The following is a 23,739-nucleotide window of genomic DNA, read 5'->3' on the forward strand; positions in this document are numbered from 1 at the left end:
GCAGCATCAGTTTGCTTTCAGAGTCTTGACAGGATTATAAAATCACAAGGAGAAAAGAACATGAAAAAGTTCTGCTTTGGTAGCACCTGAAGGCTTTGAGGAAGAGGGTTTGTGACAGTTACTCACCCAAAGGGACCCACAGAAAGTGCTGAAATAGTAAAAATAGTAAAAAGTAGTTTTGAAGGAAAGCTTGAGGAATTGGCACCAATCTCCCTCTCTGCTACCCTGCACAGGTGTTTGTTTTCGTTGAGCTGGCTCCCCCAGCACCAGGCCCAGCCAGATCCTGTTCCACAAAATCCATCCCCACCACTGAAGGCATGAGTGGGAAGGGGTCAGATGTAAACCCAGTGTTGGCAGGTACCTTTCAGAGGGGCTCTTGAGGAGAGAAAGGGGAGGGGAGAAGAGACTCTCCTATCTTCCAAGATTCCCTTCCCTCCTTCACTAGCCATATTCCAATCAGGAAGCACAGGGAGCCAGGGAGCACAAAGTACTCAAACCTTGCAGGAGCCCAGCTCTGCCTGCCCATTCTTTGGGGGGGGGGGGGAAGATGAAACAATTTGGGCAAGGCTTGAGCTGAAATGGCATTTTGCTGCTTCTGATTTCCTCGCAGCTTTAGCAGTGGGGCAAGAACTCCATCCCTCCAAGCCACTCGCCTCTTAAATGCACAAGTGCCTGGATGGCAGTTCCCGGTCACTCAAGTGGCTGCTGCAGTTTCAAACAGGAGCTGTTGTTTAATTTTTCGGGTTGCTTAAACCCCTCCCAACGGCAAGAAAGCAGGTGAATAAGGATGCAAAAAGATTACCCAGGGGACCAAAAGCTTGGAAAAGGATGAAACACTCTGAGTACCAAAAAAAAATATTTATTTTTGACATCAAATAAACATCCCCTGCCCCCCAAAATTTGCAGGCCGATGATGCTGTTTCAATGTGATGAGGTGCTGGGCCACTGTGGAGAGAAACCAGAACCCCACAGACAGTGGGAGAAGGCTCCTGTCCACCCTGTCCCACCATCCACAGTCCCAGGCCATGCCACTGGGTGTGCTCAGAGCCCAAGCCTCCCAGTCCCTTCTCTGTTTTGGAGGAGAGCAGGATGGCAGGACATGTGCCACCTACCTTCTCCAGCTTACCAGGGGAGATCAACCTCCTCAGCTGATTCTGCAAGAGAAGAATGCTTGTGTGCCTGCTGCCATCTTCCAAAACCCGTTCTGCCACCCATGCCATAAAGCTGGGTACCCACCTCAAAAGACCCATTGCTGAAAGAAAAGCTGATCCCAGATGATGTCCTTGTCTGTCTTGAAGGGTCACGGCCAGGGTAGCACTGGCAGTGAATCCACGTCGCAGTCCCAGCACTTCCCAGTCTGGTCCAGGCACATGGTAGATTTTTCTTTAAAAAGACAAATAACAATTGCATGAAAGTAAATTAAAACCAAAACCTGGAAACGAGACTAACGTAAAATCTTATCATTGTATCACAGGCCTGGGGAAGGTTTGACTACTTCCACGCAAGGAATAAACCTCCCCACAGGCAGGGAAACGCCCCCAACTTTCCCAGCCCCAGCCCTTCATAAAGGGCCTGCAAACAAAAACGACCACCACATGGGTGCAGAACTCTGTCCTCTGACCCCCTGCCATGTTTTTGTCGGGCTGGTTTCCCCAGCCCGGGCCAGGGTGGCTGGCGCAGGCTGTCAGCAAGGCCAGGAGCCGGCTTGGTTCCCATTTCATAACATCCACCCTCTCCCCCACCAAAAAGCTACTTGCCAGCCAGCTGAAAAATTTATCCCACCCTCTTCAACCCCAGCAAAGCAGGGAACCTCTGGTGCCCAGCCAGGCTGAGCCCTCAATGCCTCAGACCGGGAGCATCCCCTCAGCCCCCACCGGGTGTGGACTCATCTTTTTTCATCTGGGTTCAGAGTTATGTCCTCAAGGAAGGCGCTGCAACCAAAGGCAATCAGCTTTGCCCCACCAGTGCCCATATCCCAGGGTGTTGTTCTCCAGCTTGGTATCATGTTCCAGGACACCACAGTTGTGCCCCAGTTTGTAGGAGGACCACAATGCCATTAAGGTGCAGGCAGGATGTTTCCCCTTTTCCAGTCTGTGGGAACTTCACCAGACTGCCAAGACTTCTCAAATACGATGGAGAGCGTTCAGCCACTTCCTCAATTTCCCCCAGCACCAACGGAAGCATCTCATCAGCTGTGCTCCTTACTCTGCTACGGTCTCAGGGAAACAGACTGCTTTTCTTGGCTTCTTAATGCCATGAGACACGTGGATGGGAAGAAAAGCTGGCCCCGGACAATGTCCTCATCATCATAGAAAGGAAGGTCCCCACAGACCACCTCATGGAGCAGGATGCCCAGGGACCAGATTGTTGCTGAATGGCCACGACAGCAGTGCAAGAGGATCCATTCTGTTGGGCTGTACTCTCATGTTCCTACGGGACATCAGGTGCTCATCAGGTGGATGCTGCCCACTCCCAGACCCTCACCCAGACATCCCTGGGAATGCAGGGCTTGCACTAATGTGACCTGCTGCCTTCTTGTCAGCACCCAACTTCTTTCCAAACTTTGGGTTTTAAGAGAAGGCCCCCAGTGCTGGAAGAGGGCAGTGGGGGCCCCAGGAAGGCCTGACCACAATATACATGCATGGAAAACACCCACATGTGAGTGCCTTTATCTGCTGCCCCTGCATTGGCCTCGCCTGCCCACCCAGTGTAGATCATGTCCTTTAGGAACGTGGCGCAACCGAAGTCGATCAGCTTCGCCTCGCCGGTGGCCACGTCTGGGATGATGTTCTTGCCCTTGATGTTGCGGTGCAGGACGCCGCGGCTGGTGCAGTGCCGCACAGCCGCCAGCACCTGGGGGAACAGTCCCCGCACCACCTCCTCCGTCAGGAACTCCTGCTCGTCCCCGAATTCCCAGAGGTCCTGAGAGCGCTCCGGGCGCTCCATCACCAGCGCGAAGCTGTCGGGGAGCTCGAACCAGTCCAGGAGCTGCACGATGCCGCGGAAGCCACCGGAGGACATCCTGAAGAGCATCACCAGCTCCAGGGGCACAGAGGCGCCCTCGGGCTGCGGAGGGGACCACAATACAGTCAGCAAGGCTAATACCTCGCCGGGGTCCGCTATCCCCCGCCCAGACAATGCCCCCCTGGCCTCCTGCCCGGCTCCACCGCTGCTGGACATTCCCCGGCTCGGACTACTGCGCGGCTCCAGATGATCCCCCGCCCGCTCCCCCAGCAGCGTCTCGGCCTCCACCCTCCCGGGCCTCGCTGCATCCCTGCCTGGCACGCCCTGGCTTCTCCCTCTGGCCCCGCTCACTCACCAACCTGACCCACTCCCAGATGCGATCCCGAGACACGCGTTTGATGGGCACCTGCAAGCCAAGGAGCGCCAGGCTGAGCTCGCCGCCCGCTGCCCTCCTCCGACCCGTCCCGCCTCTTGCCGGGGCGCCGACAGCGAGGCGTCCCCGAGTAAACGCTGCCGCAGCCGCCGCTCCCTGCAGCGGCCCCTCCCGTAAAGCTGCTCCAGGGATGCTTCTCCGGCCGTGCGGGCGACACCGGGCTCTCCCGGGGCCCCCAACCTCCCCGGACTCTGCTTCCCGATCTGCTGCACTGCGCACAGGCGGTTCGGGGCCGGCGGCCGAGCTGCCGAGCAAAGGAGGCGGCCGCAGCGGGGCTGGCCGGACCGACCGGGGCGGGGCCGCGGGAGGACTCTGGGAGGAGCCGCAGCCGGGGCCGGGCCAGGACCCAGGCCAGGCGGAGCCAAAAGACGGTGGTGCTGCACCAGCCCCGGGCGGAGCGGCCCGCCCAGCAGCGCCACAGCCGGGAGGGCGAGAACCCGGCGGAGGCGAGAGCGCGGCGGGCCGGGTACGGGCGGCGGGATGAGCCGGGCCAGGAGAGGGAGGGAAAGGCGGAGAGAGGGAGGGGAGCGGAGGGGATTGAAGAGAAGAGGAAAGGAGAGGATGGGATGGGAGAGAGTGCGAGAACGAGAGGGAAAGCGAGTGGAAGATCGAGCACGAGTGGAAAACCGATCGGGAGAGTCGCTGCTGCTGCTGCTGCGTAGCCGCCGGAGCGCGCGGCCGTTCACAGAATAATAGAATCAGCCGGGTTAGAATGGACCTCTGAGATCAAGTCCAACCTTTGATCCACTACCGCCGCGGTTACTAGACTATAGCACTAAGTGCCACATCCAATCTCATCTTAAAAAACCTCCAGGGACGGAGAATCCACCACTTCCCTGGGCAGCCCATTCTAATGACTGATTACCCTCTCTGTAAAGAATTTCTTCCTAATATCCAACCTAAACCTCCCCTGGCAGAACTTAAGCCCGTGCCCTCTTGTCCTACTGCTGATTGCCTGGGAGAAGAGACCGACCCCCACCTGGTTACAACCTCCTCTCAGGGAGTTGTAGGGAGTGATGAGGTCACCCCTGAGCCTCCTCTTCTCCGGACTAAACAACCCCAGCTCCCTCAGCCTCTCCTCGTAGTGATTGCGCTCAAGTCCCTCCTCCTTTCCCTTCTCAGCGGTCCCACGGCCCAGCAGCGCCCCATGCCTTCCACAGTGAGCAACTGCCGTTATGGAATCGTGGAATCACGGAATGGTTTGGGTTGGAAGGGACCTTAAAGATTATCTAGTTCCAATCCCCCTGCCACAGGCAGGGACACCTTTCACTAAACCAAGTTGCTCAGAGCTCTATTCACCTCGGCCTTGAACACTTCCAGGGACGAGGCATCCACAAGTTCTCTGGGCAGCCTTTTCCAGTGCCTCACCACTTGTCACTGTAAAGAACTTTTTCCCTAATACCTAATGTAAACCTACTCTCTTTCAGTGCCTTTTTAAAGCTGCATGGGTTTCCTTTCTTCAGCTGAGGGCGAGGAAGGAACTGAAGAGTACATGGGCTCCCTGAACCATTGCCCTCTTGCAATCCTTTATGGAGAGGGCAAGCAAAGCAAGAAATGGTTGCAGTGGAAAAATGTGCTTTTCCAACAGCGAGGTGAGCTGTTCCTTGTGAGCACGTAGAGCCAACAGTATGCAGTAACCATCAGCCTGTAAAGAACCTGCTCCACCGAGCATCTGCAATTTGATATGCAAAAGTGGAAAGGACACTCTGCCTGTGACCACAAAGGGGCTGTGTCTTTCCCTATGCAGATGCAGAGGAACAAACTCCCTCAAGGTACAAAAGGAAAATTACCTGAAACATTTGGCTACATCAGTGGATGGTGTCCTGATGAGAAAGATGGATGGTATGGTGACATAATGGGAATATGACAACTACTCATATCGTCCCAAAAAAAAAAAGGCAGCTGGAGGACCAATCCAGTTTGGCAACTTCCATTTTTCCTTCAAAAGGTATTCCCATTCCCATGATGGGGCATGACATATTTTTCTCATAATTGTTATTGCTTACATTTTTGTATACAAAATAACAGAAGCTTTTTTAAAAAGCTTTTCAGACCTAAAAAAACACTGGTTAAGATTTTTCTGAAATATTAGAAACGTAAAAGCACTCTCAAAGTATTTCCTTCTAATATTAGGGAGCTTCCCCAGCAGAAAAGAGTTATGTACAGACAGTGCAGTATGTTCTCTGTCCACACACTGGAGAGGTTTTACACCCCAAACAGCTTTCACTCCACAAGAGGCAAAGAGTGTGCTTCTGAAAAGGTTTTTGTGAGCTATGGCAAATGTACTTTAAGGAAACATTTTTATTATCCGTGGTAAATAACTTTCCGTAAGCAAAATTATCGCTACTGTTACTTAATCATGTATCCCATTTCCACTAGAGTCTTGTTCACATTAGGTCAAATTAACACAACATTTATTTCCTGTGCAGTACCCCATTGGTTGTATCCCATGATTACACTAAATTTGTGTTAGGTAGTGACTTCTAATAGAAGCTTTGGGGGGAAATGCTATAAAATATAGGCAAATGAAGTGTTAATTCTGTATTTTTACAGTTAAAATCATCCAGTCCCAGAATGCAGGCACAAAAAAGAAGTAATGCATTAGTCTTGCCCATCTCGCTGGACATAAGAGCAAAGGAGCTGTAGAGCAAAGAACAAACATGTCTCAGGCTGAGGGTGGATCTGTCAACTTTTGCATAAAGAGAAGCAGAAGAGAAGGAAGAAATGGAGAGACCTCTTTTCCTTGAAATTCCCAGGCAAGTTAATAGAAGCACCATACATGAGCTTGTAACACTCCACCCACAACGACCGATACAAAAGAAACTTCAGCAAACTTGCACCTGTACTTAATAAATCAGTTATTTTTTTTATCAGACACCACCATAAATTGGAAAAAAATAAAAGCACTGCTTAATTTTAAGCAAAACCTTTCTTTTAGTTCATAGGCTTGTTTGCCTTAAAACCAGTTACTTCAAAATCAAATTCACATATAACTCAGCATGTAAATAAGCTGAAGTTATTAATTGCTGAAAGACAAGGGCTCCGAATAATATTTTAACAACCTTGTGAGGCAACAGATTAAACTGGGACAGCAGTAGCATCTCCTAGTATACAGGCTGAGGAATTAAACTGTCCCATTCTCCTCCAGTACATTTTAAAACACCAGCTGAAAAACAGTGCAGATAGGAATCCTGTGTCTAATGCTAACCAGGGCAGGGTGAGGGGGGAAAAAACAGCTCTTCACACACTGGTGTTTGCCTTTTCTTCTTAGAGATGTGCATGCAGTTCAACATTTGTTTTCAAAAACTTCCTGAGCACATTCCTATCTCCCGGCTGCTGGCCTGACAGGGAGTTACAGGTGTGTGTAACTTGAGTTACATGGGGGCTAGATTGAATGTCTGTGGAGGAAAATTAAGGGAGAACTTAGATTTATTTCACAGGTGACTGACCATCTATCACCCAGACTGATCTGCTTTTCACCTGCTCATTCCATTCTTTTGCGATAGAGATGAGTTCACTCAGGGATAGCTGCTTGTAAATAGCTCTTTGAGGTTTCGAGATGCAAGATTAAAGTCATTTTACTTTGTTGTTAATCATGATGCAAGAGGTACAGGTGTTTTATCTTTGCTCTTTATTGCTTGGGGTTTTCCTTACTGTTTCACCTCTCCCTAATGACACAAAACTCTTCTGTGGCAAAGGTTTTTCTACTGTCTGTACTAAGTGGAGGCTCTTATTTTCACCATTATGGTCTAAGAAGAGTGAGCTGGTGATGGCAGTGTAGAGTCTGTCTTGGTGAGGGATGGTTGGGTGGATTAGGGGTTAGGAATTTGAGAATAGGCTCCTCCCTGTGAGTTTGGGGCACCCAAACTTACAGTTTTAAGAGTTCGTACTTGTAGTTCTCAGTGAGATACTTTGGTGAAGTGGTTAGATTTAGGGCTAGGCATAGTGGGGTATGGAATCCCAGTTTGTGTCTTATCTTTCTTGGGGTTTAATTAATCTAAGACTGTCTTGAGGGAGGCTTTCAGTTCATCTTAGGCCTTAATGGCAAACTTGTGAACATCACAAAGAGTACATGGCACGTGAGAGGTTTTTTCCTGTCTAATGAGAACAAAGCCAAGGGAAATCCAGATAAAATGTTGCTTATAACTCAAATGTGCCCAATGAGCTCATAAAGCTCAGTGTTGAATTGTTGCTATGTTGGAGTAGGAGTATTTTAAATGACAGTGCATTTTTCCTGGGAGAGGGAATCTGTTTGCCTTAGTTCATGAGCTACTCTGGGCAGAAGTTAATAATTTTATGACCTTATTCTGGAACTCAAAGCCTGAGTCAAAATTAGTCCTACAGGAAATTCATGACAGACAAAAGCTGGGTGTTTTCCCCTGTATATGGAAGATGAAGTATACATAGTTTTTTGTTACCTTGCAATATTTATTTTTTACAGGAATGGTAAGAAATATATTTCTTATTAATAACAATATAGTAGCTTTATTTCTTACTTGAAAGGTGTGATTGGCCTTGGCTTCTAGGATAATGGAAGTTGCTTTGATGTCAAGCTTTTCTAATATGAGACAAATAGTTGGTGTCTCTGTCAGTGATCAGAAGTTTGAGTCCTTTACTTGTCCCTTAGAGGTTGTTTTGGCTTGTCTTGTAAGCTGTGGAAGTGCTGATGATAGCACAAGCTGACAAAGAATGAGCTTGTTGTGTGGGCCACAGTCAAAATGTTCTTTACAAGGCATGGTAGTGACAGAAAGGAGAAAGAGGAGAGGAGAGGAAGACCTAGAGAAGCTTAAAGCATGGCCAGGCAAATAAAGCAATAAACTTTCCCGGTTAAGGTCTACTTGTCTAAAATCATAGACCTTCCTTTCAGATTCACCACCAAGCTTTCACCAGCCTCCCTTGGTGGGAAGGATCTCAGAGCAGAAAATGGTGGTATGGATTTTCCTTTCTGTTAGCATATGTTGGTCTGCTTTTAGATGTTTTTTAGATGTTTCCTTAAAGTACAAAGATCAGCATTTACAGAGCCATTGTACTATCTACTCTTTTATATGGATCCGAATCATGGGTCACTTACCGGCACCACTTGCGTCTCTTAGAACGCTTCCATCAGTGCTGCCTCCGTACAATCCTAAACATCCACTGGACGGATTATGTGACCAACACGTCTGTCCTTGAACAGGCATATACCAAGAAAAATGGATTGCAAACAGTGGTTAATTTTCCTCTCTTTCCTGGAAAAAAATGGATTACAAACAATGGTTAATTTTCCTCTCTTTCCTGAGTTTGAAAGCCGTTAAAGATCAGTGAAACAGGGAAAGGACAGACCTTTTAAAGTTTCTGAAGGAAACTAGCTAGCTTCAAAATTGCCTTTTCAACCTGAGAAGTTCTTTCTGCCCTAGGAATCTGTTTCTTTGCAGACTGGTGGGAGGTTCATGCAAACCAAAAATGGAGTTTGAAGGTGATACTGCCTTTGATACTTGGAAGAACACCAAGAGAGAAAAAACTGGATCCATATTCTTTGCTAACCCGTTGAAAAGAACTCCTGAAGGTTAGAAATGTTTGGGAATTAGGTTAGGGCCCAGTTATCCCATTTAGGAAGTTATGAAGTTAGAGAATTTAAATTACATTTGGAGATACAGGTTACTGAGTTGAGCCATGATGCTTGAAATGTTTAGGTGCTTTATTAATTGCAACTGGCATCTGAAGTGTCAGCGGTGTTGAGTTCTGCACAGAAAAATGAATGCCAAGCAGGATGAACACCTTACCTTTATTTTTTTTGTGCAGTTGCCAGACTATTCGTGTTGGAGGGACTACTGTATTGTTGCTGAGCCAAGGTCTCCCTCAGTGCACAGATGGCATTACCAAGTGTGCTGAAAATCACTCTCCTAATGCCATTTCTGATGGCACAGGTGAAACTTCCACTGCAAAAGCCCTGAATGTTGGGGGGAATTCTTCCTCCTTGGAGAATGGCATTGAAGAATCGTCTCTCAGAGGCAGACAGACACATTTTGAGCCTCTGGTGCCAGATGGCATCTGTGAAAAGATGGATGCTTTCATATATAAATGTAGGAAGATCTCTGCTGGGAATTGGTGGCTTTCTTGCACTGTGCTGAAGCGAACTTAAATCCTGATACACTTGAAAAGCAGTATGGCAGTGATCCAGTGGAACCCTGCTGATCAGAACAAATCCTGTACCATTTGTTAGCTCACCTCATTTTCTTTGGATGTCATAAGGTACTGCTTTTCTCTCCCTATTTTTTAGGAGAGGTGGAAGATGCCTATTGGTGTTTCAGATCTTTTTATTGTCAAATATTGTAATGGCAAGACACGAGTTGAGACAAAAGTTCTCAAATCCTTGTTTAGTCAAAGCCTGTTGGTATTGAGAGGAGTTTCTTTGGGAGACAAAGACTTCATCAAAAGGCTTGTCAAGCACTGAAACAAGCAGCCCAGGGAAGTCATTGAGTCACCATGCCTGGAGGTTTTTAAAAGATGTATAGATGTATTTCAGTGTGGACTTGGCAGTGTTAGGTTAATGGCTGGGCTGGATGATCTTATAGCTCCCTTCCAACCTAAATGATTCTATGTTTCTAACTGCAAAAACAAATGTGGTAGTATTCAATGTGAATGGATTTTCACCTTCAGCAATATTTTTAGAAGCATATTTTGTCTGAAGAAGTTTCCATCTCTTTCTGAGATCTGGATGTATTTTTTTCCATGTGCCTCGCAGCATTACTTTAAAGCTTATTTCTGAAGAGTCTGAAATGTCATTAATGAGATCTCCTGGGGTGAAAAATAAACTATTTTCTGTGTTAATTCTTTGCAGCATTTGCATGTGTTTTAGCTTTTTCAGGCGAAGAGACTTATTTCTAGCGAAAATAATGTTATTTCCTCACTTGGTAATGTTACTCCAAGGGCACAACTGGAAGACAGAAAAACTTGCCCAGTGGATGAACAGTTTTGGATCATGTCTACCTGCAAAGAAACACATGGAAAAATTCTACCAAAAAGAGAGAGCTCTTAGCAGTTCTTTTAGTCTATACAAAAAGTATTTGTGGGCTAAGAGGTAGGGTAGTCTAATTCAAGGCTTTCCCATTGCTGTTGACAGTGAAGTATTTTTATAGAAAATGACTGCAGATTTCTTTCAGATGCTATTTTGGACAAGCATCTGCAACTTGGCAAGCTCAGATGGACTCGTGCATTGTGTTCCTCTGCTGTGATTAGTATGGAAATACAGTTAGTAGTGTGTTCAGGGTTTGGGCTGTTTGGGGGTTTTGTTTCTTTCTTTTGTTTGGCTTTTTTTTTTTTTTTTATTTGCTTGATTCTGGCAAGGTGCTTTGATTGGGTAAGGGAAGAGACTTTAATCTTAAGGCTAATTGTATTTCAAGAGACCAAAACATGAAATTGTTGAGAACTAATGGTGAACCTTCCATAACATTATACAATAGTGCGGTCTCTTTCCAATGTAGCTGTCATGCCTGTGGGAAGGGGCTTGTGGTGACCCCCAGCCTCCCTGTTGGAGCAGACCTATTGCCAATGCTACATCACGTCCACTGGGGCTCTCATATACAAACACAGAAGATCTCTGTTGCCGGGAATTAGGAGCACTGTGCAAGAAACCATCAAGGATGGAGATCCTTGCTTCTCTGGGTACGTGTCCCAGGGGACATCACCTTCCTGGGGGAGAAACTTTCCTCATATGTGAGCCCCTCAAGCTGCAATCTGTGGTTGTGTCGTCCCTCACTGCATTGCCTGGTGCTGCAGGAGTTTTTTAATCATGTCTGTCACTGCTTTCCCCGCAGTCACAGGCTCCTGGTAGATGCCCCCTCTGCCTCCTTTTCACCAGACTACCCAAACCCAGCTCCCTTTCCTCAGAGGCCCCTAACTACAGAAGCTCTGCCATTCCTTAGGGTAGCCCCCCTCCCAGTTTAGTGTCACCACCCAAGGTAGAACAAGGTAAAACTCTTGGTGTTGTATTAGATGTATGAACTATCTGGAGGGAGTACTTCTGTGTTGGTCTATGTATGGCAGGACAAGCACATAAACTCCAGCAGGACTTACTGTTTGCTGAAAAACACTGCTCTGTGCTCAGTGGCAAAATGAAGCACAGAAGCATGGGGAAGGCTGGCCACAAAGCTGTGCTTAGTGCTGATTCTGGTTTCTCCTACCATTACTTCCTGCCATCTTGATTGTTCCCAGATCAATTAATTGATCTTTCTGGGTTTTAGTCTGCTTGGTATGGTTGTGCTTCTTAGCCTAATTTAGCACTGATTTTTCCTGCTGTCTTTTAATTGATGGTTATTGCTTTAAGGCAATACTCTTGTGTTCCACTGCCCTTGACTCCCACCTCCCCCTCTTTCTTCTCGCATACCTTTGTCCTTCAACCAACCTTCCTCTCACATTTCCCTTCTCTTCTCAGTCTTATGCTCACAATGCTCTGTATCTGACTGTCTCAGTTTAATGAAACTGAAGTGTTTTGCTAAGGAGGATGAGTTATGAGGAAGACCAAGTTCCCCCCTCTAAGCAAGTGTAAATCCAAAATTAAGAGGCTCCAACTGAGGAAGTACGGAGAAAGAAAAAGGTAACACCCCTTTATTAAAGGGAGGAGCTTGGTCTTCCTCATAACTCATTCCCCTTAGCGAACATTTCAGTCTCATTAAACTGAGACAGAAGCAGACACCATTCATCCTGGTGGATCATCATCTTCATCAGGTTGAAGGGATGGTTGTGCAAGTGTACTGCCTGGGAAAACTGGTACTTTACAGCAGTGCATCTCTGAGCAACACCAGAAGGAGAGGAAGAGGTGCTCCCACACCATGTAACCAAACCCAGCACCAGTCTTCCCTCCCAGTGCTAGGAATTACCCCCTGCAGATAGTCCCTGTCACCTGCCCCCATGGTCCCCATCCTTCTACCATCTGCCCAGGACATGAGAACTGGAAGAATGCATCAATGGCCAGCAACACTCATAAAACATTCTCTATTACACGGGAACCTGATTTCTTCCCCTTTGCCCCTTCCAAAAGGATACTGCTTCCCTCTGAAAGACACATGAGTATTTCCACAGAGATGTAGAAACAGGGAAATGCTTGCTGCTGGGCTGCTGGGCAAAGACCATCTGTGTGTTTCCTCTCATGCTATACTCATGCTTCTCCTGGAAGAAAATCCTTCCTAGAAAAGGCCTGTGCTGAAGCAGGAGAAACAATACTCTGTCTAATGCAAAATCATGGGCAGGAATTCCATCTGCTGGGAACTGGCTATTGCTAACTTCCCTCATGCAGCCTGTGCTGGTCAGTGGCAGTGCTGGCTGAAACCTGGAACTTGCAGCAGAGAGGGAAGGATGCAGGAGTCAGGCTGGGCCGCACACAGGCTTTATTTTTGCAAGAGGGGGGTGGGGTTAACAATGAAAGGAAGAAGTGGTGCAGGGATCTGGCTGGATTCCAGTTGCCACATGCTGGACCGCCAACTGGCATCCCCAAAGGGCCACCATCTGGCAAATGCCACGGAGATGTGCCCTCCCTTGCCCCTGCAGCCATTGCTGCCCTGGGGCACCAGTTAGCTAAAAAAAGCCATTTTTGCCTTCCGTGTTCTCTGCAGAGCAAATGCCAGCATGGGCTGTCACTGCTGGCACCTTGCTCTTCAGTGTGACACCACAGAGGTGGCTCCTCGAAAAGGCTTTTAAAAGGCTGTGCAGCTGCTTACAAATAAACCAGGCATACAGTGCAAAGGGTCTCATCCTGCACGGTTGTCCCTCCTTGAGCAAGGGTATTGGGTGTTTTGGAAGGTGGAGCTGAGCTTGCTCAGCTGAATGGGAAGCAAACAACAAATGGTGTTCCAGAGCGGACGGGAGCAGACATGAGATGCTGCAAGGAAGTGGTACCCAGGAGGTGCTGTCTGAGGTCAGGAGGGGCTGGAGAACAGACAGCTGCTCTGGGGAACTGTTAAAAGAGAAAGAGAGCATAGAAGAAGCCAAGTCTTCAGACTGTTGACATCACGCTAGAAAGTTTCATTTTCTTTTTTTCTGTGAAGTACTACCTAAAAGCCTCGTGTTTGAGGGGAGGGGAAAAATGTCCAGCTGTACTGTTGCTTTATTACAGTCCTAGAGTCACCCCTGAAAGTGTGAGGCTTAGCTCTTCCCTCTGGATATCAGGAGTGATTGCAACAGGAGTATACCAGTATGGGGCTTGTGTATGTGAACCTCCCACATCTGGAGCCAACTGGGCCCTCTAAATTTATACTTTCCTTCATACACTTCTTTTGGGGCATAACCAACCTGCCCTGGGACTGGCAAAATTGCAGCCCTTACCTTGACCAAGGCAGCCTTCAGCATTCCAGAAAGAACTTGCCTGCCTCCATGTGTGATCCCACATGGCTCAAAGAGGCCCCTGTAAGGACACCTTCCCTCTCACAGCAGCTCCAGGGCCGTAAGTGAAATGGACAGGCCACCTTCTCTCCACAGCACTGGCACATGGAGCACCTTGCCCTTTAGTCTGGCACGGAAAGATGACAGAGACATTGGAAGAGGTCTCCAACTGTGACAAATTGCATTGGTGTCACCTGGAGCCAGGTGCAGTCTGCCAACACATGGTGGCTGAAGAGCCAGACCTCCCACTTCAAGCAGTGGCCAGGATTTAGGGTTGTAGAGAACAAAGCAGCATTTTGGATCTAAGTAGCAGCAGCAGGAGCCCCAGCAACAGGATGTCATGAGCACAGCTGGAAACAAGGCATCCAGCCTCAGCAGGATACTTTTTTGTGCCTGTGGGGTGCCACTGACCGCAGCTGGGGCTCATGATCCAGAACTCTTAAAGTAATTGGCATTGACTGAACTATCACAATACTGTTTAACACCCAAATGCAGTTTTATTGAATTAATTTGACCTTCCTGAGCAGTGTTGAAGAGGAGCCCAGTCTGCCCCTCTGCAGCATATGGCTTGACCGTCCTACCATAGCCACAGCTAAGGAATAGGAGGAAAAAAAGAAAGCAAGAGAAGTCTTCCCAAGGCTTTGGGAAAGCAAATTATGCTTGACACTAATTTGATCTGACCTGTTTCTGAAGGTAGTGGAAGGCACATCTCTCAGCTCCATCTGTTTCTCCTTACCAAAGAGAAGGGACACAGACGTTCCCAGGGTGTTTTTAGAAGAGCAGAGGAAGAGTGGGCAGCTGCCATGGATAGAAAGCAAGATCTAAGGGATAAAATAATCCTGCTTGCTTCATTCATAACCATTTCTACCAAAGCAGAACTTGGCAAGAACATAATATGGGAAAAACTATAACCCAGTTCCCCTCTAATGAGAGAGAAACGAAGAGGCAAGAGCAGGAGGGTGACAAGGTTATCGGCCCTCCCCAGCAGGATGTCTGTTAGCCTTTCCGGACAGCTCTAATTCTCTGGCATTTCCTTCTGCAACTCCCTCAGAGCTGCTGCTACTCCTAAACTTGTCACAGAGCCCAGTCCCCCTGGATTGGCTCTTGGAGCATCTGTAGCAGCTCTGTCCAGCTAATCTATGCCTGTTGCTTGTCCTGGTGCTTCTGCAGCAGAAAGCAGCGCAGTGTGCCCCAAAAGCCCCAATCACGTGACAGGAAAAATTACTGACACCTGAATCTCAATCTCAATCTGGCAGGTTTGAGACCATTTTGCTTGTGAGAGCAAAGGTCATAAAAACAAAGCCAAGGACAGGAATGCACGGCCCAGGGCGGCTGGAGGGACAAACACACTGACCGACAAGATGCAATTTCACAGGCATCCCCCTGCCAGAGCTCAAGCTCCTCAACTCCTTTTCTGCTCTGGTAATCACGCATCGAAATGGGGCCATGCCCAGCCCCCTCTCCCAGTGCACCTTCTCAGCAGAGAGGAAAGATGCCACACCAACATCTTTGGCAAGGCAGGAAGGGGCAGCAAGCAGATAGTGCATTTTTGTGTCCAAAGCTCCTCCCTCACCCCACTCTGTTTGTTTCACCCATAAGTAACTGGCAGAAGAAGTGTGGTGGGAAAAGCTCTGCCTGGTTCACTGGCACAGAGCCCAAGAAGTGCTCCAGGACCCGCTCACCACACAACTTCAGGGGCTGCACATCTGGGGAGAAGGGTTCCAACAGCTGCCTGGTGCTTGTTCCCTGCACAGAGTGGGGTGGGGAGCACAGACAGGGAGGGAGCAGGAACCCACAGGCCTCCCCCGTGCTGGAAACCTGCATGCAAGATGGGATGGAAAGTCTTTACCCTGGCAGCATTAGTGTAAGAGGAGAGAGGAGGCACACTCTATACATGCCCTGGGAAGAACAGGGGGCGCATCTTCCCTCAGGCACAGCGCTTGGAAAGGATTAATGTTCTTTTAAAGTCCGGTGTTCTCGACTTTGGAAACCAATTTTTCTGCGACTCTCACAGCGCCTGGCATTTCGGGGGAACACCTGCGTGTCGTATCTTACTTCCCAAGCGGCTCCCCACGCTTGGAGAGCCGGGGGACGGACCGCAGGGCCAGGGGGCCAGGGTCGGTCCGTGGTGCACGGGGAGCCGGCGGGCTCGGCACACGGGCCGCGGCTGGGGGGGAGCCGGCTCCTCGGGACGGGCTCAGCGCCGGCGGGTCCCGAACCCGCGACCCTGCTGCCCCGGCCCCGCTCGCGGCGCGCAGGCGTCTCCGGGACAGAGGGTGGGGAGGGGGCGGGCGCTGTGCCGCGCGTGCGCGGAGGGCGGCGGGCGCCATGTTGCCGTGGCGGGCGGGGGGGCGCTGAGCGCTCGGTGCCGCCGCGTTCGCTCCGCGCCTCCTCCCGGCCCCGGCCCCGGCCCCGGCCCCGACCCCGACCCCGACCCCGACCCCGACCCGCCGGGGCGCGGACAGCGGGGCGTCCGCCGGCACCATGAGCGGCGGCGGCGGCGGCGGGAGGGTGTGCGACCTGTCCCGGCGCAACCCTCAGGAGGACTTCGAGCTCATCCAGCGCATCGGCAGCGGCACCTACGGCGACGTCTACAAGGTGCGGGCGCAGCGCCGCGGCCCGGCGGGGGCTTCGCCTCTGTCCCACTCTGTCCCCGCTGCGGCGGGTTCCGCTGTCACGCAGCCTGGCCGGCCTCCTCTAAAATCTGGGCGGGGGAGGGGGGCCTGGCCCTCCCCGCCCGGGCCCTCCCCAGGGCATGGAGGCCGCCCCCCTCCGGCGGGGTCTGCCCCCCGGCCCGTCCCAGCCGGGCAGATGCGGCTGTGTGCGGGACTGGCGCTGTTCCTGGAGCCGCCCCGCAGCCGCCCTGGCCACTGCTCCCGTGTGCCGGCCCCGGCCGCTGCTGCTGCTGCGGGCTCGGGCGGAGCTTGGGGGTCTGGTCCCTTCCAGAGCGGGCCGGGGGCTGTAGGGGAGTGGGAAGCTTGCTCGCTCGGTTCCAGCCCCAAATGCCCCTTGAAGTCGTGTGCCTGAAGGCGAACAGGGCTCTCTCTGCCCCGGCTGCTGCTCCCGCCGCTGTCTTGGGTGGGATACCGGCTTGTTGTGCTTGTGTTGGTGCGAAACGTGAGGGCAGACTGGTGTGGTCAGGGTCAGTCTTTCAGGGTTCTGTTGTAACTTGAGCAAATGTAGGAAAATCAGAGCTAAGGCAAAAGCAGCTGAACACAAATTTGGGTTTTGGGGGTCTTTATAATATCCTTTGACGTTTTTCCCTGCTTTGTAGTGTAGGTTCTTATTTGTGGATCGAGTTGAACCCTTGCCTGTTGGGATGTGACAGTCTCTCCCTGGGGTAGGATGACCGTGGTTGTTATCTGCTCCTGATTGGTCTTGGAGCAGAGGGAAGAACTGAAGTTTGTCGTGTGCAGCCTGGTGGAAGCATTGCTTGAACCGTGTGCTTTCCAAGCATCTTCTGGCCTGTTTTTGTCATCACTGGGTGTGCAAATGTGTCTAAGGGAACTTGTGCTGGTAGGCAGGACTGTAGGGAAACATGTAGAGCCATTCCACAATTTGAGGTCCACAGAACTGGTGCTGGTGCTGCCTTTCACTCCAAGTGAACGTGCCTAGAATGAAGCCTTGCTTGGGTTGGGGTGATTTTGTTTAATCTCATCTCGCTTAAATGTTGTGGAAGTTTCAGACCTAAATCCTCTTGTTACTGTGCTGTTAGTCAGCTAACACTCTGCTTTATTAATTGTTTAATTGAAAGGGGGTTTGTGTTGCATGCCCCACCTTGCCAGCTTTCTTGGTGTGTGTGTTTGTTTGTGTGCTGTGCTGATGTTTTACTTGTCCAAGCCTACTTGCCTTGTGCTCGGGGTTTTTGTTTTGTGCCTCTGTGTGTGTGTGTCTCTTACTGTGCAGTTTTTAACTGGGACATTGACTCTGTGATACTTTATCAATCAGATTTTTTCAGTGCTCTGTATGTGATTTTGATGGATATGAATTAACCCAGTCTTTATGGTTTAATTTTAAGGACGTTACCTCTAACCATAGTCTGGAATACACTTACATATGAAATATGTGTCTGGATGTGTATCTGAAACCTGTTAGGTTAAATTGGATTTGTGACGTTTTCTCGATGGTTACCATACTTACACTGCAGTATCCTTCAATTTGGTGCTCTGTGAGTGGCCAGTGTTTGGCACTGCTTGTGACTCTTTTTCCTTTGAGGCACAGAAGTTCTCTCCTCCCCTCAGAGTGGATTTGTTAATGTTTGCAGTCTGCCTGTGACAGCTGAGATTGGTGATATAACAGGACTAGGATACACTGGGTTGCTATTATAATTATTTCTTCTAGATGGGAGGTAAGTGCTTTCTGATTAGGTTGTGGGCAGTGTAGGGAAAATGAGAGTTGCTTTTTTCCTGTGTGGATTATTGCCTGTTTCATTTTGAGGCGAGGTCTTGCTCAAGGTGTCTTCAAGGTGGGGCATGAAAGTACCCAAAAATAACAATGAAAGCTGGCTACTTTTAATGTGGCAAAGAAGTAGTAATATAGTCTGAACTGTCATCCACATGTGAACTTACTTAGGCTTTATCTTACATTTCGTGTTTTGTAAAGCCTCTTTCATTTGCCCTCATCCTGTCACCTGTAGGTGAACTTTGTGGTTGATGAAATAATTGCGTGAAGTTGAAATCAGCCCTGAGATGATGGAGCTCATCAGTGGTGGGAATTCGGCAGTGGTTCCAAGCACTTCACGTGCTCGGGTATCTTCAGGCTGTAATTTGTGGTTTTCCCCCCTTAGCAGGGAGAGGGAAATGTTTCTGCTGTTAGCAGGTAGGGATTATTGCCTTAATAAGCTGACAGTCTTGCTAAATGCTGCCTCTTCTGTAACCTGCTTTCCCGGCAAAGCACTGAGGAACTGAATGCAGACCAGGCTGGCATCTGCTTCCCTTACTCCGGTTTAGTCAAACTGAGCTGTAACAGGACATGGTTTCAATGTTTGTTTTGTTTAAAAAAAATAAATTATTAAAAAGAAGGGAAGCAGAGCCTCTATTCTGAAGCTTATTGAATTTGACATAAGAGCTGGTGGTGTGGACTGAGCTACAGAGATTGGAAGGGAAGGAGGAGACGGGTCAGATGGATACAGTCTTGCTGCCATGAGTCCTGCTCTTACACTCACAGGCCAGTGTGGGATTTTTGGCTCAAGCCAATATTTTTGCAATTATCTGCACTTCCACCGAAGTTCAGCTTTCAGAGAGCTTTGGAGCAAATGATAATGGATTCATCACTAGCTATATTCATAGTCAACAGTATGTATGTCTTCTAACTAGCACCGGTGCAAATTTGTCATGGGAGGTGAAGTTTTATCTGAATTGCTTAGTTCTTCATGTATCCCTTTAATTATGTTGTTGTGCAGGTCATTTCTGTCTTTTGTGCTTCTGTATTTCACTGTTGCAAAGAATTTTATTGTTAAAGGTGGTCACCAAAGTGTGAAAGAATAGTTGTGATTTATTGGTTGTAAAACAGGGATACTGTCCAGTCCTGCTCAGTTGCAGGAAATATTCCTAGACTTGATTGAAGTAGCTGCTTAATTTTGTTTGTTCTGCATTTATCCTTCTCTAATTTAAGAAGACTTTTATGTCTCTTAAATTAAAATTGCCATTCTAACCATCCTTAGTTTCAGGCTCTCCATAGCTCTCTGTAAGGTATGACATTCTTTTAAAGTTTGGGTTACAAGGACTGCACAGGGTTTTGTGACAGACACCATATTATGATGTTTCCTGTTTGTCCCCATTCCAATACCTTTGGTTTTGGTAACAATTGCACATAGTTTGGAAGTATATTCTGAGGTGACTGTAGGTCCATTGCTTTTGTTCGTGTGGTAAATTTATATCACAGCATATCTTGAAAAAAAAGATACTGCTTTGGTTTAATAAAGGTTGAACTTTATTTGCCATCTCAGAGATCATTCATCTTGTGTAGGTGGACCCTTCCAATGATTTTCAGCACCCTACTAAAAAGACCTTTCTTTTACTTTCCCCTTTATTGAAATTCAAACAGCTGTGATAATTAGTGAGATTGTTGTTCCTGCAAGGGTTATGACTTATTTCAGTTCTTTTTGGCATTAATTTTAATGTTAACATTAATGTTACCTGGCTTCAGCCAGGTAACAAATGAAGACACAGAACTTGGTGGGGTGCACTTTGCTTGAGGTCTTATTTTTTAAAAAAAGAAAAGCCTGATTTTTCTGTTTCCCAGCCCTTTGGCAGGGAAGTTTGTTTTGGTGAGGGAAGTCATGTATTCACCAGCTCAACTGCTTCACAATGAAAATTTAGGATTCTGTGGGTATGTCGTGGGGAACACCTGGTGACTGTTACTGCTTTCTGCTGCCATCCGTGTTTTGGAGTGTCTGGTTGCTGACAGAGCTTCTGTGTGTTGCTGGAAGAGAACATGTTCAGGTCAGATGAACCTGAAACCTGATGAACTTCCATTTTGCAGTGTCCTGCACACAAATCTCTTCTCTCCACGTGTATACCTGTGGTCCTCTTTCCTGGAGTGATCCAAGGGCGATTCTTCTGCAGTTTGCTGCTTCTGAAATATTGAAACCGTGCCTTTCAGTTGTCTTCTTTTTGATAGGCATTTTAGTCTTCCTTTCTTCCTGATTTGACATTACAACTTTTGAAGCTTTTTATGATTTTGTTAGGAATAAATATCTGTTTGGAAGGCTCTGTCTATTCAGCGTTAATTGGCTTTTGAAACTTGTTAGGTAGAGAGGGAGGTGGGTGTTCTGCCGTCCCATTTTTACTGCACTGATTAAGTACTACAAGGCCTAGTTTGTGGGACTGGGGTTTCCTTAACCAGTAGTCTGTGCCTTGCACAGAGATTTTTGTTTTTCCTAGTTTCAGATCCTTTTGTTTAACATCAAATTTATCAAAGCATTGCTTTCTAAAATTATCACTCTATTGGGTTGTGGTATCGCACTTTCTACCAGAATGTTGGAAGCGAACTGTTTTTAGGTAGGGGAGTTCTGAGGGTTTGAGAGAGGCTGAAGAGAAGGACTGTAGGGCTGGAAGCAAGAGGGCTGGGGAGTTGCTTGGGTGTGTTTTCCTGAAGAGCAGAGCTAATCAGGCTCAGGAAGCCTGTTTGTACCCTGGAACCAGTTATCCCATGAAGTAGTAACTTGTTTAGAAATCATTTTGTTCAACAGTTCACACAGGAAGTGGTCAAAACCAAAAGCCCTTGTTGTTGCTGTCTTTGCTTTTTGGCTTAGTTTTTGTTGCAGCATTATATGCTTTGTATTATTAGTTTCCCTTTGAAGGACAAATATAAACTTGTCAAGAGATTTATCTCCTCGGATTTTACATCTCTACTGGTTCAGCTGCACAGATCTCTTCTTCTTATGAACTGGACTATATTAGGGGCAGTGCTAAATCCTGTCCTTCTCAGGCACACACCATTTGCACATCTTTTGCTTGACTGGTGTTTCCCAACTAGAGCACATCAGTACTGCCTCACTCCATTGCTCTTCAGTTCTCTATTGCAGAGTAGTAAGGTCTTTACAATTCTGAAGCATTTTTGTTAATTAATTTTTGCAAGTAGAGTAACAATAAAACCTGGCACTTTTTTTAGGTTTTATTTCTAGTTGGTGGTAGTTTTTTTACATAACATTTTTATCTGTCATCCTGCTGTTGTTACAGAGACGCTTGTAATTGTTTCCTGTTTAATTATGCAGTGCCTCTTCAGTTGACTTAGCAGTTGGTGGAATTTTTGAAACTTCTCCCCAGATGGCAATCTAGATCTCTGGAAGAGTATCATTCTTTTTTGCTGTTGATAAAATTAGGATTCCTCTATCATTTTCTAGAGCATACATTGTATATAAATGCACTACACATTTAATAAAGTACCTGCATGTAGATGCAGGCATTGTGGGCTAATCTTTGCCTCTAGAAAACCTAATGCATTCCCATTGAGATAGTGAAATCTGTATTTGAAGGAAGTGGTTGAAGGATCCTGCTTCTGGAAACAGGGATGGATGCTGTAAACCTCAATATCACAAAGGCTGGGAGTTAGAGGACTTACAATGCAAGTGGAAACAAAAAATGAATATGGGTTTTCTTACGTGAGCCTCTTCAAAATTTTAGTTGCATTTTGTAGGCTCAAAAGTACTTGTTTGAAATTGTTCTTCACCTGCCTAGTACTTACTGATTCTCCAGTCTCAAACCCCGTAAACGATTGGTGTGATTTTTCTTACATAAAAACCCAAGGCAGTGTCTTCCACACCCTGAGGTGCTGCGTGATATGTATGCAAGCACCCCCAAATTCAGAGTTGGAGCCAGCTCCAACAGGTGTTAGAAACCGTACGTACTCCAGTCATTCTCAGTCACTCATTAGTGTGAGCTCAGATGAGTAATTGTTTCACAACTGATGATTTCAAAGGTATTTGAGATCTAGTAAAACCTGTCAGGGGCACCTCGTTCTCATTCTTAGTCTTTGCAAGGAACCCTTTTGTGACTACAATTAGCATAATATTTTTATATACTCAGATTAACAAAGGTAATTCATATTCCTACTCTTGACAACACCTTCAGTGCTGATAACCCAAATGGAACAGGACGCAAAATTATAACTTAATCAGATTCTTGACTTGGAGTCCTGTCTTCTTAATCTACGCCCTTAAGCAGTGGGTAGCCTGGTATTGGTGACCTGCATTAAATCGGGTTTTGTTCCTCCTTTTTGGCTTTCATAAGCTCAGGCAGATACTAGTCCAACCAATCGCCAGCTGGCCAGAGAGTCCCATTGCTGCTGATGCTGAAGAAAGGAAGAAATGCCTAATCTAAAGGTGAAAAGACACAACAATTGTTCTTCCCTGACAACAGTTTGAACAGTTTTTGAAAACATGACATTGAAGATGAACTCCCTTTGCAATGGGAGGGGACTGAATCAGCCCTGAGGTGTTGGGGAGTGCAGGTTTGGCAAGGCTGCCAGCTGCTTGGACTGTTTCTTTGGCTGGCATTCTACATGTCCTGCTTCTTATGTATCTATAGATTTGCCTGTCTAGTAGCGATAGTTTCTTTTGGGCACCACCACAACAACTTGTGATGAGTATCTTATATGCTTTAATCAAACTTAAATTGAAATTGTCGCTAGCTCATACTCACCTTCTACCTTGCTTTTGTTGCCACAGAACATAGTGGCCTATGGAACCATAGTCACAGAAACAAATTCCTGACAGTTGGACACAGTATTGTTAAAAATTTACTAGCAGTGTCTCTGAGGCCTGTGAAATTTTTCCATCCTGACTTGCAGGTTACAGCTGTGTGCAGGATGTGGAACTTCAGGATCTCTCCACTTGTACCCACTACAGTCGTATCTCATTGATTATCTTAATAGTACAAGTTGCCCTGAAGTGAGTGTGTATTAACAGGCACTCTGATGATCACAGGTCTTTGTTAAAGTTTCTGTAATTTTATTGTTTATCTTGGAGGTTAAAAAATACTGAACATTTTGCCCGTGTGTTTGTTTCATGCTATGTGTTCGGAAAAGAAATGAGGAGTAAAAATTCTAGCTCATGCTTTAGTGGTGCCACTTCCTCATGTGTTGTCTTGATTTTCTGGTACAGATAAAAGGAACTCCTTTTCTTAATATCTTTTTTCCACCAATGATGAATGGAGACATTGCTGCCATCGGTGGGGTGGGCAAATAACGACTTACAGGGAAGGCTACCAGACAAAATTTATTTTTTAACTGTTTTTTCACAGTCAATCAGGTTGGGACTACTCTTTGACTTTTGCAGTATTTTCACTGGTCTCAGAATCTATCACTGACCCTCAGCCTGCAGATAATTTATGTTGCTTCTTAATGGCTTTTTAAAAATATAACTTCCTTGGTTGCTCGGTTGAAGGGAGGCCTTAGCAGGACAGAGCCCCGTACAAAATGCAGTGAAGCTCCTGAGTCATTGCTACTGCAGTTGGCCTCAGAGCTGCTTTGTATCCAGGGAATGC

The 23,739-nt window shown here is 47.4% G+C and overlaps 2 protein-coding genes across 4 annotated transcripts in view; one reads left to right on the plus strand and one right to left on the minus strand.

Annotated features, from left to right (window-relative positions):
• Positions 1–839: 839 nt before the first annotated feature.
• On the minus strand, positions 840–16,239 carry LOC126639560 (translation initiation factor IF-2-like). Its single transcript, XM_050314463.1, has 3 exons — positions 15,809–16,239; positions 3,324–3,774; positions 840–3,066 (listed from the first exon to the last, which is right to left on the minus strand). Exons 1-3 carry the CDS (start codon positions 16,237–16,239, stop codon positions 2,539–2,541), a joined length of 1,410 nt encoding a protein of 469 aa, XP_050170420.1. The 3' UTR covers positions 840–2,538.
• Positions 16,181–23,739, plus strand: part of MAP4K3 (mitogen-activated protein kinase kinase kinase kinase 3) — a 72,705-nt gene continuing 65,146 nt past the window's right edge. For 2 of the 3 annotated variants that reach the window (XM_050315805.1, XM_050315806.1), the window contains exon 1: positions 16,181–16,351. In XM_050315805.1, coding sequence (XP_050171762.1) covers positions 16,238–16,351 — 114 coding nt within the window. In that variant the 5' untranslated portion in view covers positions 16,181–16,237. The remainder of the gene's footprint in view (positions 16,352–23,739) is intronic. The other variant, XM_050315807.1, reaches the window with a different exon arrangement.

Source organism: Myiozetetes cayanensis, unplaced genomic scaffold (assembly GCF_022539395.1).
Source record: "Myiozetetes cayanensis isolate MyiCay16 unplaced genomic scaffold, myiCay2020 scf2-11, whole genome shotgun sequence".
Classification (NCBI taxonomy): Eukaryota; Metazoa; Chordata; class Aves; order Passeriformes; family Tyrannidae; genus Myiozetetes; species Myiozetetes cayanensis.